The 17,034-nt window shown below is 34.1% G+C and overlaps 2 protein-coding genes across 4 annotated transcripts; one reads left to right on the top strand and one right to left on the bottom strand.

Annotated features, from left to right (window-relative positions):
* The first annotated feature begins 279 nt into the window (after positions 1-279).
* LOC126702754 (uncharacterized) lies at positions 280-4,145 on the top strand. Its single transcript, XM_050401574.1, has 5 exons — positions 280-585; positions 1,660-1,764; positions 2,666-2,921; positions 3,143-3,220; positions 3,714-4,145. The coding sequence occupies exons 1-5, from the start codon at positions 547-549 to the stop codon at positions 3,836-3,838; spliced, it is 603 nt and encodes a 200-aa protein (XP_050257531.1). The 5' UTR covers positions 280-546; the 3' UTR covers positions 3,839-4,145.
* Positions 4,146-5,508: 1,363 nt separating this feature from the next.
* Positions 5,509-11,484, bottom strand: LOC126702006 (M phase phosphoprotein 10). 3 transcript variants are annotated; one of them, XM_050400547.1, is made up of 13 exons: positions 10,727-11,484; positions 10,425-10,486; positions 9,773-9,977; positions 9,546-9,653; positions 9,290-9,427; positions 8,969-9,037; positions 8,831-8,872; positions 8,556-8,624; positions 8,286-8,357; positions 8,127-8,180; positions 7,840-7,981; positions 6,104-6,166; positions 5,509-6,009 (listed from the first exon to the last, which is right to left on the bottom strand). In XM_050400547.1, exons 1-13 carry the CDS (start codon positions 11,405-11,407, stop codon positions 5,996-5,998), a joined length of 1,719 nt encoding a protein of 572 aa, XP_050256504.1. In that variant the 5' UTR covers positions 11,408-11,484; the 3' UTR covers positions 5,509-5,995. The 3 variants fall into 3 exon arrangements, with proteins under 3 accessions (XP_050256504.1, XP_050256503.1, XP_050256505.1); XM_050400546.1 differs by having other exon boundaries at positions 9,546-9,656; positions 10,727-11,483; XM_050400548.1 differs by lacking the exon at positions 5,509-6,009 and having other exon boundaries at positions 6,100-7,679; positions 9,546-9,656.
* Positions 11,485-17,034: the final 5,550 nt, after the last annotated feature.

Raw genomic sequence — 17,034 nt, 5'->3', positions numbered from 1 at the left:
AAAAAGCTTAAAAATATAAAGAGCCAAATGAAAACCTAAATTTAGGACCAATTGGTCTGACTTGTGTCCGGTGAAAGTTTTCATTGGACATATTAGATTGCGGACACATATCCACTCTTGGACATGTGTCCAAATCCTGTTATGTCCAACGAAAATTTTCACCGGTGACAAGCCTTTCCCCCAATAGAAAACATGACAAAAATAAGCATTAAAAAGGTATTTTTGCCAAATTTAAAAAAAAAAATATATATATATATATATATATATAAAAATAAGAACCCCACCGTGCCACCTCACCGAGAGAACCGCAGTGGCGGTACAGTATTGAACACCGTGTAACACCCTCTCTCACGGTCATCGTCCATCAATAGCTTCCTGTTTGGTTACAAAGAAAATGAGGGAAAACTCAAAACTTTGATCATTTCCATCTTTCCATTGTTGGGTCTATTTTATTTTCCTCTTGTTTCTCGGCTACCAAACAGTTTTGTTGGGTCCTTAAATAAGAACCCCACTTGTAGAATTTGTGTGGAAAGCATCTTTTTGATCATGGAAGCTCCTGAAAAATCTGAAGAAACTGTCTCAAATGTAAGAATCTCATTTTTCTGCTAAACTTGAAATTCTGAATGGTCAGTGCTTAAACCCTCGATTAAACCCTGCTATCTGTGAAAATCTTGATTTCTAACTCAAGTTTTGAACTTAAATACCTCAGCTCTCTGTTGCTTTGTTTGCAAATTTGCTTTTTTTCGATACTGTTGCTGTTGTTTTTCTTCTTGGTGTTCAATTTGTAGATTAAGTTTGATAATTTGTGCTAGTCTCTTTAGCTCAACTTTGGTTACTTTTGTTTCGGATATCTCATAAATTTTGCAACTTTATAGTTTTGGAAAGCTTTCTGTATCGATTTGTGATCTGGGTCATTCACTATCCTCCATTAGCTGGTGTCTGCATGTAATTTTGGACTAGAATTGAATGGGGGAAAATTGTGCTTTAACAAAATGCCCAGGAATTAGTTGAAGGCAGAAAAGAAATTTAAATTCTATAAAGATCACATTTTTGTTATTGAACAAGACTTGAATTAAGATGCTGTCCTTTTCATATAGCCTAAGGGGGTCAGGAGATTTGATCGTTCGATATTTGTTGTTGAGGTTATTTTTCAACTGAATTTGTTGAGTTTCATACCATTCCAATAATAGAGGTTTTCAAAGTCTCTTTAAATGTAAATTCGCTAGCATACTGTTTTACTTGTTAATTTGTTTGGTTTGAAGATACCAAGCATTCTATGCCTGATCTCAAGTTATTCTTTTTCCGAATTTTATTGGACTGGCTAACTGCCTTGAGGAATCTTTCTTCATTTTCTATTGTTGATTTATTAGATTTATGCAACTTTTCTAACTGATTGTTTCACCCCAAAATATGTTTCCTGTATACTTGGGTGTTTCCTTTTTCTGATATATATATATATAAAAACTTGTTAATTTGTTTGGTTAGAATTGATTGTTCTACATCAGTCATATCTAGGGGAGTAAAAACTGTGGGGATTCTCTATCTTTCTGTGTTCTTTGATTTTATATGTATGCCTCGACGATACATAAACAACGCTATTTATGGAATCATTGAATCTTTCAAATATCGAAAGGCTAATCTCATCTTCTCCCTGATCAGTATACTCCAAGGATGGCTGGAACTGTCAATTGGGGCACAGCAACTGTTGTTGGAGTGTTTGCAGGCTTGTTATATGGAGGCAGTAGGGAGGCATCTGCTTCTGTTGTAAGTTTGTACTAAAAAAACTGCTAAGAGTGCATTTTTGTAATAACTGAGCATGTTTGATCAACTGAACCATCTAAAAGTCTTTCTCTATCCTGCTCATACATGATTAATTTGCCAAGTATGAAGACAAGAGTTGGTAGGAAAAGGGAACAGATTTTCATATTTCCTTATCGAGATAACTATGTAAACTGCTAAAAGTTATGAGAGATTAACAATTTGTACCTTATTGCAAAATATAAATTGGTACAGATGTGTTTGGCATCTTTGTACCCTCTGCTACAACCATACTAGCCAATGGTGCGTGTTATGCCTGTGGATTATACTCTCATAATTGGAATTGGAAAAACATGCTTGGTTTTATGGTGGATCAGTTGTAGGCAAGGTGGAAAGTAATGGCTTTCATTTATGTATAAGCTTAAAAATGCAAGAGGCTGGACCAATTTTTCCTAATAAATAGTATATATGTGGTTTATTTATAGCATTGGGAGGGGGGGGGGGGGTCTTTATTTTGCAATTAGTACTCCGTATGCATTTTCTACTTTGCACCATCTTTTGTTGGAAGTCATTCACTTATGAATTACTTCCTTAAACTCCGCCCCTCTTCAACACCCCCCCATCCCCCACAAATAAATAAAAAAAAAAAAAATAAAAAAAAAGAAGAAAGAAGGAGAAGTCCAACCAAAAGATGAGAGAAAGAAAAGAAATACGCAAATCCATGGAAAATGGTACTGGTTTCTGGGTTTAACAGTTTAATCTTCCCTATAATTTGCTACTACTTTTCGGATATTGTATGTTTTGAGACAATGAACTTTACTTTTCATCCAAATGGTTTTCATTTTTTCTAAGACATATTTCAATCATATTTGATGAGACTTGTGAGGACTTTGCATCGTTTTGGCAGAGCAAGGATGCAGAGGTAATGTTGAAGCTAGGGAGCACTGCAGATAAACGTGAGCAGCATCGACTAGTGAGAGATGCAATGGAAAAAAGATTTGTACGAGTTGCTCGTGGCTCCATAATTGGTGGAGTACGCCTTGGAATGTTCACTGCCGCATTTTACAGTTTACAGAATCTGCTTGCAGAGAAACGAGGTGTGCATGATGTTTTCAATGTTGCTGCTGCTGGTTCAGCCACTGCTGCAACATTTGGTCTAATTAGTAAGATTCATAAACTCTTGCATCTGATGTTCTCACCAACTGATCCTGTCATTTTGGTTTAGAAAATTTATATGTAGTCACTTTATAGTTCCTCAAATATTCTCCAAGTTTTGCTGTCTATTATTTCGTTATTTTGAAGTTTAATTCCTTAAATATCTTAAAGAGGTTGATGAATTGTTGTATACTCTGTAATTAACTTCTCCATCTATTTCACATATTAGTGCCAGGATCACTCCAATGGCGTGCAAGGAATGTTGCGCTGGGTTCCATTTTGGGAGCGGCAATATGTTTCCCTCTTGGTAATATATTCGATCCTTATATGTAATTACAGATCCTTCAATTAAAACTACTAATATAACGATAAATGAAAATGTTGTGGCTATTTGGCTATCTGATGGATATCAAATCAGTACAATCACTATACTGTCTTTCACATAATTTTTGAACTCAAGCTGCTAGAGTAGCCTATAGCCCCAGTCTTCATTCACAATGACCAAGACAACCTTAAAGTTATTTAGAGAAATGCTGGTGGCTATATATATATATATATAACAGTTAAAGTACATTGGAGTCATTTTAATAACAATAATTGTTATCTCTTAAAAGGGATCTTAGTTGCCTAACCTCACTTTAGCTATATGCCCAGTCATGTGAGTGCCAGTGTTAAAATTACATTATTTAAGTTGGACAGAATAACTTGAAGCTCTAAATTACAATGATGAAAAATTGATAGCATGAGTTCAACAGAAAGTATAGAACTTGCAAGTAAAAAAAAAAAGTGTTTTGTGACAGGTTGGCTTCAGCTGAAGCTTATAGAGAAAGCAAATGAAGGAAATATGGCAGCTAATCCTAGTTCAGAATCAAGGAGTGGTGTTGGTGCAGCTATAGAGAGGCTCGAGGGAAATTTGAATGAATAAAACAAAATAATTTGGAGGGCCCAATCTAGAATTTTCCATGGAAGGTGGAGGGATCAAAAGTAAGACATGTGGGCTAGCCCCCAAAAGAGATCTAATGTTGATCTCTTGTATCTAATTTTCATTTTCAGTGCTTCCCTTCAATAGTGAGACTGAGAATAACACTCAAAAGCTTGGTTGCTTGAGAGCATTTTTTTGGCTGAATAGAATTTCCTTTAGGTTGATCTTTGAGATCATATGCCATTTTTGTTGGTGATGATGTTCTCTATGTCATATACCCAATCAATAGGCAAATCAACATTTTGGTTTCTCTGTTTTCTTATTAGCTATTCATTTATATATCTTAATGCTTGCAAGAAATGTAACTTGTGGGAGACCAAAAAGGTGTTTGGGTTAGGCAAAGACATGGTTTAAATGCTTCTTGGGTGGCAATAACAAGCCCTTCTTCTAATGTGTCTTTTTAAATACTTTTTTCATTTTTGTCTAGATTTTCTGAGTGTAAATTAGCAATATATGAAAGGAAATCTTCAATGAAGTGGTTTGCTGGGGGCTTAACCTTTAAGTAACCTACGAGGGCCGCCTACACATATTTAAGAGAAGTAAGAACCAGTACTAATAGCTCCCATCAATGCATGAAGGTGCCCAAAATGGTGGGATTTGTTGGGCAGAGTTGATGGTAAGCTTATCACCATTTTTTTCGATTTTCTTTATGAGAAAACAGGGTAGGGTGGTCAGTTGTAAAGATCCTCTTTGACGCGATTATGGTAATCCATATCTGCTGAGAAACTAATACCTGAGAACCTGCATGAAGGATCATAGGCACTTCCTCTTCATAATTTTGAAATGAAGACACGAATGACATGGTTAATTCTTGTGTATGTTATTCTTTTGGAAGCTGATTATGTATATATATAATACTCCTCTCTTATTTCATTAGCTGGTTATGAGATTGGTATATTGTATATGCTGCGCTTGTAAAATCCAAATGGAGAGGACAATTCCAGTCCATGCCAACTAAAACACAAAGATTCATACGCAGTTAAAAAACATAGATGGCTAATGAAACATTGATGACTGAAACTGAGACTCCAATTTTCCATGCGATGATGTATTAGAATGAAGCCACTTTCATTGGTTATGGCTCAGCTTTAAAGGACGCACATTGACAACACATTCTATTGGTGGAGTTTTCAAATCGTTTCTTATGCTGATTTTGGAAGACATGCTCTATTTCTTCAATCTGGATGTATTGTAATAAATTTCTAATCGAATGGGTCTATCAATATTTGATTATTTTCTATCTGATCCAGAAACTTTGCTGTCAACATAAAATCTAGTCAATTGGTCATAATTGGGATATAGGTAAACATTTTTCTCAGGTTCTCCTTGAACAACTTAAGACTATTAACTGTATTTTTAGAGAGAAAAGTCAGATTTAACTTGATGAATTCAAACCCAACTTGATTTATCATCCATCGGTTCCATTTTTCAATATAAAAATTACAGTTAATATTGCAAGGGTTCTTTAGGAGGGGCATATATACTTGCAGTCCCAACTCTTAAATTGCCATGACTTGCATGTTACTAAGAAACATTATGAGCAGCTAATTCTCAAATTGAAACAGCTTTTTGTTGGATTTGACAAATTTGAAACTAATTATAAGAGTATGTAGTAAGCATCAAAGCAATCTCTATTCATCCAGTCGTGCCCAACTGATGCTAAAAACAAATGGAATCCCTAGAGCAAAATGGAATCCCTTACGGAAAACATATAAGCTGAACAAAAGAATATAACCGACACAAACTAGTATACTGTTCAATAGGATCTGTGAAACCCAGGGTAACAAAATCACTAGAGACTAATTACATAACAAAAACTTTCCATCAAACCAGAATTCTAATAAATAACAATGAACTGACATTCCATTGATGGATATGATGCTTCAATCCTTTTCATCCTCTTCCGTACGGGTTTCTTTACACACTCACCAGAAGTCAGAAGCATAAGGCTGAACAAACGAGATCTTTGGGGTAAAGGCACCACCCTTCCTCTTTTCTCTGCCTCTCACTCCTCTTACTTGTCCTTGAGTTGAAACCATAATTTACGGAGGAAGGCTTGTAAGGAGACCATTGCATATCTTAATCATATGCAAAATCTCATCATTCTTCTTTGCCTGCCATTTTAAGAAAGTCTTACCATGAGGAACAGTATTCGATTAATTCCCTTAATGATAGGTGTAATCAAGTCAAAGAAAAAACAAACATTACCATGATCATGGTTTAGGGATGTGCTGTCTCGTGGCTTCTTTGCAGTCCGTTTAGCTGCCTCAGCTGCAACCATGTATCTCAAAATCAATAATTTACTCCTCTTTTTAAGTTTTAAATGCATAAAGTAGATCTTGACCTCATGAATCACAAACTCACCCTCCCCAAGTATAATTTTTTTTAAAAAAAGCTGTCTTGGACTCTCTCACTAGCCTTTATACTGGCAATTTTCGCTAGCCAAACTGTTCTGTTAATCTTATCAAGTCTTTGCCTTTATGTTTCATAATTTATATGCCCATTTCTAAGTAAATTATTGTCAATGAGCTCTAGCTCAAATCGCATTTCTAATTCTAATATTCCAAATTTTAATACTCTTTAAACCACCAAAATCAAGGAATAAATCTTTGGTATAAAGGCTGAGATTCCTCTGTAGAATAAGCTAATTGAAGGGATATTGATGACAAGGAGTGACATAATTGAACAAAGTCAGCACTTTACCTCTCAATGGTCTTTGTACGCCTCAAGCATCAAGCTGGCCTGGTCCCTAATCAACTTGGTCAGAATCACAAACATTTCCAACTCCACCATCTTCCACCTCTCCTCCAATTGCACCCTCTTCTCTTTATCAATAAATTCAAGTCCTCTCTTTATCAAACTCTACTCCAACGTCACATTCTTATCAAACCTTAACATCCCATTCAAACATCTCCCCGAAACCCCAGCGGCAGAGGCATCAGCATCAGCAGAGCCCCAAATTTTCTTCGACAATTCACATGTCTTTCTATCATGGGGTTTCGAAAAGGTTGGGTCTTTACCTTTCTTTCCTCACCCAGCCATATTGCAGTACTTCTTCCTTAACCTTTTCATCTTATCCACCAGTTGGGCCTTCATAACTTCCACGTGGAGACTCTTCTTAACATACGCGGCAACATCTTCGGCAGGATTAGCGTCGTTTATAGCTCTGTAATTCACCATCCCTTCCAGTAATTCTATTTCATTATCATCGCTCCACAGCCTCTGGAAAAAGCTTCTTCTCTTCCCTACCACCACCGCTGCCGCCTTGGGATTTCAGTTCCGGGTCTTTCTTCTTGACCCGCTTCGACGGCGTCGTTTCCGCTTCACTGTTTGGACGCTTCTTGGTGGCAGAGGATCTTGGCTTTTACCAGAGTCAGTTTGGGTTCCATGAGTTTGGTAAAGACCCAACCTTTTCGAAACCCCATGATAGAAAGACATACGAATTGTCGAAGAAAATTTGGGGCTCTGCTGATGCTGATGCTGATGCTTCTGCTGCTGGGGTTTCGGGGAGATGTTTGAATGGGATGTTAAGGTTTGATAAGAATGTGATGTTGGAGGAGAGTTTGATAAAGAGAGGACTTGAATTGATTGATAAAGAGAAGAGGGTGCAATTGGAGGAGAGGTGGAAGATGGTGGAGTTGGAAATGTTTGTGACTCTGACCAAGTTGATTAGGGACCAGGCCAGCTTGATGCTTGAGGCGTACAAAGACCATTGAGAGGTAAAGTGTTGACTTTGTTCAATTCTGTCACTCCTTGTCATCGATATCCCTTCAATTAGCTTATCCTACAGAGGAATCTCAGCCTTTATACCAAAGATTTATTCCTTGAATTTGGTGGTTTAAAGAATATTAAAATTTGGAAAATTAAAATTAGAATTGCGATTTGAAAAAGAATGAAAATTAGCATTTCAAATACAATGAAAGAACCTAGGTACCCAAGCTTACCTTTGAATTTCCTCTTCTTATTAGCTCTCCTCCTCTTCCTTTCTGCCTGTGTAAGCTCAGTTTCTTCCTTAATGTCACCTTTGCCAGTAAAAACTTCCTCAGGAGCCAGCATAGCTGCATCTGAGACAGCCACAGGTGCAATCTGCACATGGAAGACATTTTCATTTATAATCAATTCATTAAAAAAAAAAGGGAAATTTGTCCATGGAAGGCAGACCACATAATTTACTCGCTTGCTAAATATGGAGCAGATAAAATTTTGAAATGAATATATACAAACTCTTTACCTCTTCCATTGCTAGAGCTGGGACATTCGCTTGTATAGACATGTCCTCTATAACCTGTCCAAATCAACACACAACCAATAAAGACAAGGACACAAAACGTTCACCACATATTGCCTAAAATTAGATGTTCACCAAGATGATTGAGATTGAAAAGCATACAGGTTTTGGAGCAAAGTGGAAATGAGAAAGAGCATCCAGCTTTAAGCAAAGTTTCTTGAACAACATGCTAGCCTGCTCAAAGATAATGCCAAAAAGGTTGAGCATATACAATATCTTCAAAAGTCTAGGTGGAAGGAGCAAACAACAGACTGTCAAATGGGAAGTTCTGAAGTCCTATACAGCACCATAAGGACACTAAAGATATGAAGATTACAAAGAAGAAATAATCAGGAATGCAATGAATATTTAAGTAACAACGAAAACTTGCACCTCTTTCTTCTGTTCATCCTTGAATGACAAAGGGGCAGAATTCAGATTTGTCTGCTGAACATATTCTTCCTGCAAATAATTGAAATAAATAAAATGTCGTTAAATATTGCTAATTTAAGTAACAGAGGAAGAATAAACTGTATTATAAACTTCATTACTAAAGGTCCCCCAAAAAATACAGATCCAGTGTACAAAACCATAAATTCCGGGAAAAATAAGGGGAGAGCAGGACATGAAGAGTAAATCCCATAATGAATCATGTCAGAAATACAAACCTCATAAACTTCAGCAAGACCCTTCTTGCTTTTATTCTCATCCTGCATATTTAACAAGGAAAGTGCTGAATAAGTAAATTTCTATCATCATAACACTTAGAATGAATTTATTTCAGTATTTCAGTATAAAATGTTTACCAACTCTTTGATTTCTCTCGGAGCCACAGACGGCAACCTAGGAGCCTTTTGCACATCATCATACTGTCCCTACAAACATCATAGCAATATTGTTGCTGATTAGTAATGGAGAGACATCAAAGTCACAATGACTAATGCAGCATGTGTAATGTCAAATAAAACAGAAGGCAATACTTTTCTTTTTTTTTCTTGGTAAGCGTATAACCATTCTTATCTAGTGCACAAATAGAAGAATAATTTGATGACATCATAGTGAAGTCCAACTATAATCAATGACCTGATAGCATTCCAACTAATATCTGCTAAACAAATGGAGTCTACCTTAAGGATCCGTTCCTTTATGATTTCTTCAAGTGCTACTGTAACCTCCTCAGTGATCACAGGGGCAGGCCTCACATTGTGATCAAATTCCAGATCAACTTCTAATGCACTGTTCACTGGCCTTTTTTCAGCAGTTACCTGTTGCCAAGATATTTAATCCACATTTAGATACATTCACTTGAATCAAATCAACATCTGCTTCAATTATGATCCAAGCAAATTTGATTTAACACTATAATTTTAGACATAATATTACCTCTCCCTGCATGGTCCAATCTTGTTGCTCAAGGTCTTCCTTTTCCATCAGCTCTATTTGAGATCGAAGCTTCTGAAGTTCTTTTTCATGGGTAGAAAGAGTCTCTTGCTTCTATAAATAAGAAAATCAAGATCAGATGTGTTTCAACTAAAATTCCTGCTAGCAATGAATGAAATTTTACTACTACTAAACAATGTGCACATATATTTTGAAACAAAAAAAAATACCTTATTTTCAAAAGCCCCATCATCTTCTTGCTCATCACCCATGTCTGAATCTTCTTGTTCATCACCCATGTCTGAATCTTCTTGTCCATCACCCATGTCTGAATCTTCTTGTTCGTCACCTATGTCTAAATCTTCTGACCGAACATTCGCTTCTGATTTTCGTTTTGAAGCCTTTTTCTTATTAGAACCAAAAAAGTCTTCATAACTGAAATACACATATGCACAGATTAAGCCCAGAAAAAGGAAATGTCAAACAAATCTATCGGAGTTATAAATATACACTCCCATGCACAACATTGATACAAGATATATAGCTCAAAAGCAAAGATTAGTTCATGCATCCATCATCTTAAAAGTAGAACTATTCCAAAGAATTTGTGCATTCCAACTATATTACCATATAGCGAAAATGCAATTTTTAATTATTGATTGGTAAGTTACTCAAGCAATCAATGGGTCTTGAAACACAACCTCACCATCCATCCAATTATTATCAAAGCAGGAAGTGTCATTTGACCTAGAGCCCATTAGCAATTCTATTTTTTTTTTTTTTTTTTTCTAAAGAATACCAATGGCAATATGAATATAACAAATTGGAGCAGTTCGTTAGAGCCGACAACAATGAAACGAAAAAGAAACAACATAACAGCACCTTGCCATCTTGTCCGCATTTTGATCATCGTCTTCATCATCACCAAGCCCAAAAGCTCCAAGCTAAAAGAACAAAATGCCAATGAGTTAGAAACCCCCAACAAACATCATCAAAATCAACTTAAATTACACTAACAAATATGCACTTTCCATACCAAATTCAAACCCATCAAATTCTTCTAAAGCGGCTAAAACCACAATTCCATAATTAAACCCAATCAATCAAAAATTCTAAAAACCAAAAGAAACCAACCAAATTATTCAAAATGTTATCTCCACCAAAAAAAAAAAAAAAACACTCACCTCATCATCCTCTTCATCATCATCATCTTCTTCTTCTTCTTCTTCACTTCCCTTACTCTTCTTACTTTTCTTACCCAACCCATCACCTTTCTTCTTTAATCCATATTCCATAGCTTCACCATCCTCCAAAAACCCCTCCAATTCCTTTATCTTCAAAAACCCATCTTCAATCCCACCTTCTCTACCTTCCTCTCCCTCCTCTTCACCCTCACTCTCTCTCTCTTCCTCCTCCTTCTCCTCCTCCTCTTCCTCTTCTTCATCCTCATCCAATTCCTCATCAAACCCATTTAATCCCTCATCAAGACCATCACTTTCCTCTTCTACAACACCCTTTACACCCTCAGAACGCTTGTGCTCAACTTTCTGAACCTTCTTTAGCTTCGATATCTCGTCCGGGTTCTTCTCGAACCGCTTCACCTCGCGGCGCAGAGTCGACATGAGGGGATGGGATTGGAGATCGATTTGCTGCCATATCTGCTCGGCGTCGAACCCTTGGGTCAAGAGCTTTTCGAATGGGGATTTCGGAGTGAAGGGCTTCAGAGAAGCGAAGAGGTGCTCTGACGCGGCGCGAGCCGTTTGAGAGAGAGACGGGTTCGGTGTTAGCCATTCTGGCGCCTCCGTAGATTTCAGGCGTTTCAGAGCTTCGAGTCCGGGTTCTTTGGTTGAGGTCGCCATCACCATTGATGATGAGATAGGTTTCTTCTTTGTCTATGTGAAGAAGAAGAAGAAGAGGTTGGGTTTTAGAGGGTTAGGGTTTTAGATGAGCACGTGTCAAAATTAAATGTTATATTGTATCACTATTATTAAAAAAAAAAAAAATATATATATATATATATATATAAATACTACGATTCTCTTAAAATAATTTTGAAAATGTGGGTTCCATTTCGCGCAATTGGTAAAGTCTCTAATAGTTGTATAAGAGATATGGGGTTTAATCCTCGCCTATACCAAAAACTGATTGGTGTCTTAATCTGATAATAAAAATCTATCATCAGAAGCGAAAGTCATAAGTTAAAACTCTTAAAAAAAAAATTGAAAATTATTAAACTCTTTTACAATATATTTTACCAATTGAATTCACCGATCTTACTAAACAAAATAGTATACTAAAGTTTTTGAAATCTTAGGAATGGAGCTTTACTTATAATAAACTATATTAATTTTCCCCCTCCTACAAAAAAACTATATTAATTAATTTTAATATAATTATTGAATACTAGTTTCATCACAAGGGTTTTGCATGTGCAATGAAACTTTTTTTTTTTTTTCATAATTTTTCATTCATCACAATTTGGGATTTACATGTTTTTCTATTAATATTAGGCATTGATTCATGATCTTGTTTTTCAAGAGAATTTCATCTTACTTTATCTCTCATATTTTCATGTCCATCCATTCTAAAACCTATCATCATGGACAAACCAATTACAATAAAATAAAATAAATAATTACATTTTTTTTTACCTGAAATTCTATAGTTCACGATTACAAAATTACAAAAAAAAAAATGCCAACAAAAAATAATCTATTCACATATGTAACTCACTCATGTACAACAAAGTAATAACTTTTAATGAGAATTGAAAGGGAAAAAGAAGAGAGAGAGAGAGAGAGAGAGAGAGAGAGGTAATAAATAACATATCATCCCTTGAACTTTTTCATTATCTGGTTTCAACCTCATTTGATCTTTAGTTCCTTAGTTTTGCCCCAATAAGACCATATATACAACAAATGCAATTGCTCAAATAATCCTAAAAATAGTTATAATAAAATGTTTATTATTTCAAAACAAAATCTTACAATTTCCATAACAAACAAATCAAAATCATATACAACAAAAAAATATATATGAGCAATATAACAATAATAAAAATAAAAATAAAAAAACAATACTAAGAGAATTACTTTGTAGGAAAATACTTTTTTTATTTTCTCTAGGAGAGAAAAAGAGATGCTTTTTTAAAAAAAATAGTTAGCTAAAAAATTGTGTTTCCAAAATGGATTAACTTGTATCCAATGCATTTGTGCATTGGAAATAATATGGACAACAAGGGCAAGTATCCCATGAGAAGTGGTAACATTTTGAACATGAGAGAGAGAGAGAGAGAGTCATGTTATTAGTAGTATAGATATCACTTATTATAATAAAAATAAACAATACTCAAGGACAAAGTTTGTAGCCTAAAACTACTATTTCCATTGAAAAAAAAATATAAACATCATATTATATCATATTATATATAATAAAAGTTGGGCTTAGACGCCGTAGTTGCGCCACGTGGCTTCACCAAGTTGCAAAAATTTTAATAAATTTTTAGATTTTAAGAATAGATATATACATATTTTTTGGATAAATATGACAAATCAATAACAGTTGTGTCTATCTAAAATGTTATCAATAAACCCTAAAATCAATAGAATATAATTACCTAAGGATAGAATTCAAATAAAAAAGAGATAAAAATTATATATAATAAAAGTTGGGTTTAGACGCCGTGGTTGCGCCAAGTGACTTCACCAAATTGCAGAAATTTTAATAAATTTTTAGATTTTAAGAATAGATATATATATATATATATACATATTTTTTGGATAAATATGAGAAATCAATAACAGTTGTGTCTATCTAAAATGTTATCAATAAACCCTAAAATCAATAGAATAGAATTACCTAAAAATAAAATTTAAATAAAAAAGAGAGATAAAAAAAATGTAAAAAACGTTTCTTTAAAAAACGTAAAAGGAAAAAAATTAGATCTAGCTAGGGATTTGTTAAACTAAAAATAATATAATAAAATGAGAATAGAAGGAAAAGCAGAGTTGATATAACTCATAACCATTTGAATGAAATAAACACTAAAACAAATTATTTAAATATCAAAATAAGAAATAAAAATTAAATTTCTTTTAAGTATACAAGTACAATTTATTTTTAATCTTAAATTTTGAATTAATTATTTTTTTCATTTTATTTGTTATTAAATTTAATTATATTATCAAAATTTTTTTATTAAGCCGTGCATCGCACGGGCATAATACTAGTAGATACTTATTTTAAAAATCTAACCATTGGATTGCATGTACGTTTTGCTCTTAATACAGATATCAAATTTTGTGCCAATCAAATGTTATTTAATATATGATCCATAAACTTATTTTTATGCATAGTTTTACATTACAAAAATTTGCAATTTAAATAATTGATTGATGTCATAGCTATTAATTTTTAATTTTCTGAAAATTTTGTAAGTATAAAAAATACAAGCTAATGATGGATTGGTCAAAATTCACATCTAATAAAAGAGATATTTAGTAAAGTTGTAGCCTTAAACTACAACCAAATTTGTATCTAAACTTTGTCCATACTACAATTCTTTTAAATTTTTTGAAAATTATAGAACTTTTTTACAAGATATTTTGGCAATTAAGTTAACGGAATCCACTAATCAAAACGGTATAATAAAGTTTTTGAAATCTTCGGAAGGATGTTTACTTTATAACAAACTATATTATATTAAGTAATTTTAACATGATTCTCAAATATATACATATATATATATATATATATATATATATAGAACACCAAATGGTAAAAACGAGTTGAGTTATATAATATAAAGTATAAAATTCATCTTTTATTGTTAAAACGGAAAAAAAAAAAAAAAAATTGTGATAGATGATTAAATAAAGCATATAATATTCTTGTGGGTGCCTGAGGACCAAGGATGGATCTAAAGAGTTGCAATATAACTGTGGGATGTCGTGGTCCACGAACCCGAGGAGGAAAGCCGCCCGAGGAGAGAAAGAGATGAGTCAAAGTACTCTGAGGCATTCCAAGTGGGAACAAGAATCTAAAGAGAGAGAATTAGTGGTCATAGGGGAAATTTCTAATTTGGAGTAGCTTGTTGCCTCCACATTAAATGGTGGGCAACAGCTTTATCAACTGCATTGATGAGGAAGTGACCTGGACAGTGTAAATTACAGTTAAGCAGACTCCTTCCACTACCTTCTTCAGATGTAAAAAGCGACAAGTGTCATGAGAGGAAGGATGTTAAGTGAGGATGGATGGTTGAGATATGATAAAGGGAGGAGTATATAAGAAAATGAAGGTTGATAAAGAGAGGGATCTAGACACAAGTATCAAGAGAAAAAAAGGAAACAAGAAGAACACTTAGAAAAAAAAGAGTGAACAGTAATAATTCTTATGTAACTGTGGCCTCCTTGGACAAGCTTGAAAGGAAAAATTGGTTCACCTATCTAATACGATCAGCCTTTTCTTCTTTGTTTTTGTCCTCGGCTGAAGCCCCCCTTTGGTTGTCTAGTTCCCTCTCTTACAAATTCTTTGTTTTTGGGCCACGGTTGAGCTGATCCAGCCACTATTCTAAGTGGGCTTAGGCCGCAAGATCCTTTGGTCCTTACAACTCTCTTGAATTTTAAGAGACTTTTGGTAAATCTTGACATTTTTTATAAACTCATGAGAACTCTAAGAAATATTGTCATTTTCAATCAAACTATGTTAGTTTCTTCAATATACTTATGATGTGTTATATGGCCAAAAATTTTGTAACTTATTTAGTTGACACCTCTTAATATTTCTAATTTTAGTTTTTGAGAAACTAATATTTCTAATTTAGATTGTAGATATGTAGGGTTCAAATCCTCCTACCCTTGACTATCAAATTATTTAGAAAAAAAAAAATGATGTGCTATATGACGAAATAATATTGTGTCATGTGTAACACTTGTGTCTAATCATATGTAAACTAAATCAAGTACTTTAATAGTATAATTAAATTTTAATAACAAAATAGATAGTAAATATGAAAAAACAAAAAATGACTTTTAAGCTGCACAATGAGTGCACACCATGTAAGGGCACTTTTTTTTTGGGGGGGGGGGGGGGTAATAAAATAATTATACAAGATCATAAAGTAATTTAAAACAAATGATGAAACTCTTTTGGATTAATTACACTTTTTATTCCTTAACTTTTAGACCATTCACAATGCCCCCAAAACTACAAAATTGACCAATTAATCCCCTAGTTATTAAAAGGGCAATGTTTTATTACTATCTGTTACACACAATGTAAAAACATTTCAACACACAATATAAAAACATTTCAAATTTTGAACTAAAATCGTGACTTCAAGTCATGAATGTAGTTCACAAAAATAAAATTGCGTGTATGGTGTGTGCAACAAGGTGTATAGACTAATAATTATCATATATTGAAATTAAGCAAATAACCTCATTCCATTCATTTTAAGACCCAACACAAATATTCTGTAATGACATTGCTAAAATACCCTCCCTTTAGTTGAGTGGGAGAGAGAATTGCAAATAACTCAACATTTTCAAATAATGTCATTCAAAGAACCAACAATATGCATCTTGAAGAACTTTATTCCAAAATTCTTATGTATAAACATGGTTTTCAATAGAGGCCAAAAATAAACAAGAACATTATTTTTCAATGGAGGCCAAAATGTGATACTTGAATATCACATTTCCACATCTACAAATCAAACTGGAACATCCCGACCCAATTTTATAGTTAAACTATGTGTTTGAGTAAGTGATTTAAGTTATTAGATATATAGTTGTTGGTGTTTAATTAAGTGTTTAAGGTAAGGGCATTTTAGTAACTTCTTACACACATGACTAATTGAATCAAGATACTTGGGCCAACCATGTGTAGACAATTGCTTAACTTGCCATGCATGTGAGACAAGTGGCAAGGCCACTAATCTCCACATAACCCTCTAGCCGGCCATGCAAACCTCAATTCTCATCACCTCATTCTTCTTTCTACTATCTTAAAGCAACCAGAATAACCAAGAAGCTCTCTCCCTCTCTATTCCCATGGGTCCAAACAAATCAGAATTCTCACATCACTTTACTCTCATTTCTCTTAAGGAAAAAGCTAGAAGTTCTCTTGAGTCCCTTTTCTCAAACCCACGGGTCCACACACATCAAAAGAAAAATAAAGCTCCATCTCATTTCTTCTTCATACTCTCTCAAAGAAACTAGAAGACTCAAATACTCTCTCAAGCTCTCTACCTCTCATACTTTCGGGTCCAGCAACTAGAAAAGAAAAATCCTTTCATACAAGAGTGATTTTATTTCTATTTCCCTCAAACTAAAAACTTGGTAAGGGTTCTAGCTACTCTCACTTTAGAATCCATGATTTCTTCATGGAATTTTTAGTAATGATATTTGTGGTTTGTAAAATTAGGAAATCATAAACTTGTAAGTGTGTATATATATATATATATATATATAGTGTTTTAGGAAGCTTTGAA

The sequence above is a fragment of the Quercus robur genome, chromosome 10, assembly GCF_932294415.1.
Source record: "Quercus robur chromosome 10, dhQueRobu3.1, whole genome shotgun sequence".
Lineage (NCBI taxonomy): Eukaryota > Viridiplantae > Streptophyta > Magnoliopsida > Fagales > Fagaceae > Quercus > Quercus robur.
The sequence above is the reverse complement of the archived record's forward strand: the minus strand, read 5'-3'. Positions and strand labels throughout refer to the sequence as shown.

What these genes read in the sequence shown, in the direction of transcription:
- LOC126702754 (XM_050401574.1), top strand. Translation starts at nt 547, where the DNA reads ATGGAAGCTCCTGAAAAATCTGAAGAAACTGTCTCAAAT. An exon ending in GGGAGGCATCTGCTTCTGTT is followed by an intron (nt 1,765 to 2,665) that starts GTAAGTTTGTAC and finishes TCGTTTTGGCAG; the next exon opens with AGCAAGGATGCAGAGGTAAT. An exon ending in GGCAATATGTTTCCCTCTTG is followed by an intron (nt 3,221 to 3,713) that starts GTAATATATTCG and finishes GTTTTGTGACAG; the next exon opens with GTTGGCTTCAGCTGAAGCTT.
- LOC126702006 (XM_050400546.1), bottom strand. Translation starts at nt 11,407, where the DNA reads ATGGTGATGGCGACCTCAACCAAAGAACCCGGACTCGAAGCTCTGAAA. An exon ending in TAAAGGAACGGATCCTTAAG is followed by an intron (nt 9,038 to 9,289) that starts GTAGACTCCATT and finishes TGATGTTTGTAG; the next exon opens with GGACAGTATGATGATGTGCA. An exon ending in TAAGAAGAGGAAATTCAAAG is followed by an intron (nt 6,167 to 7,839) that starts GTAAGCTTGGGT and finishes ACATGGTTGCAG; the next exon opens with CTGAGGCAGCTAAACGGACT.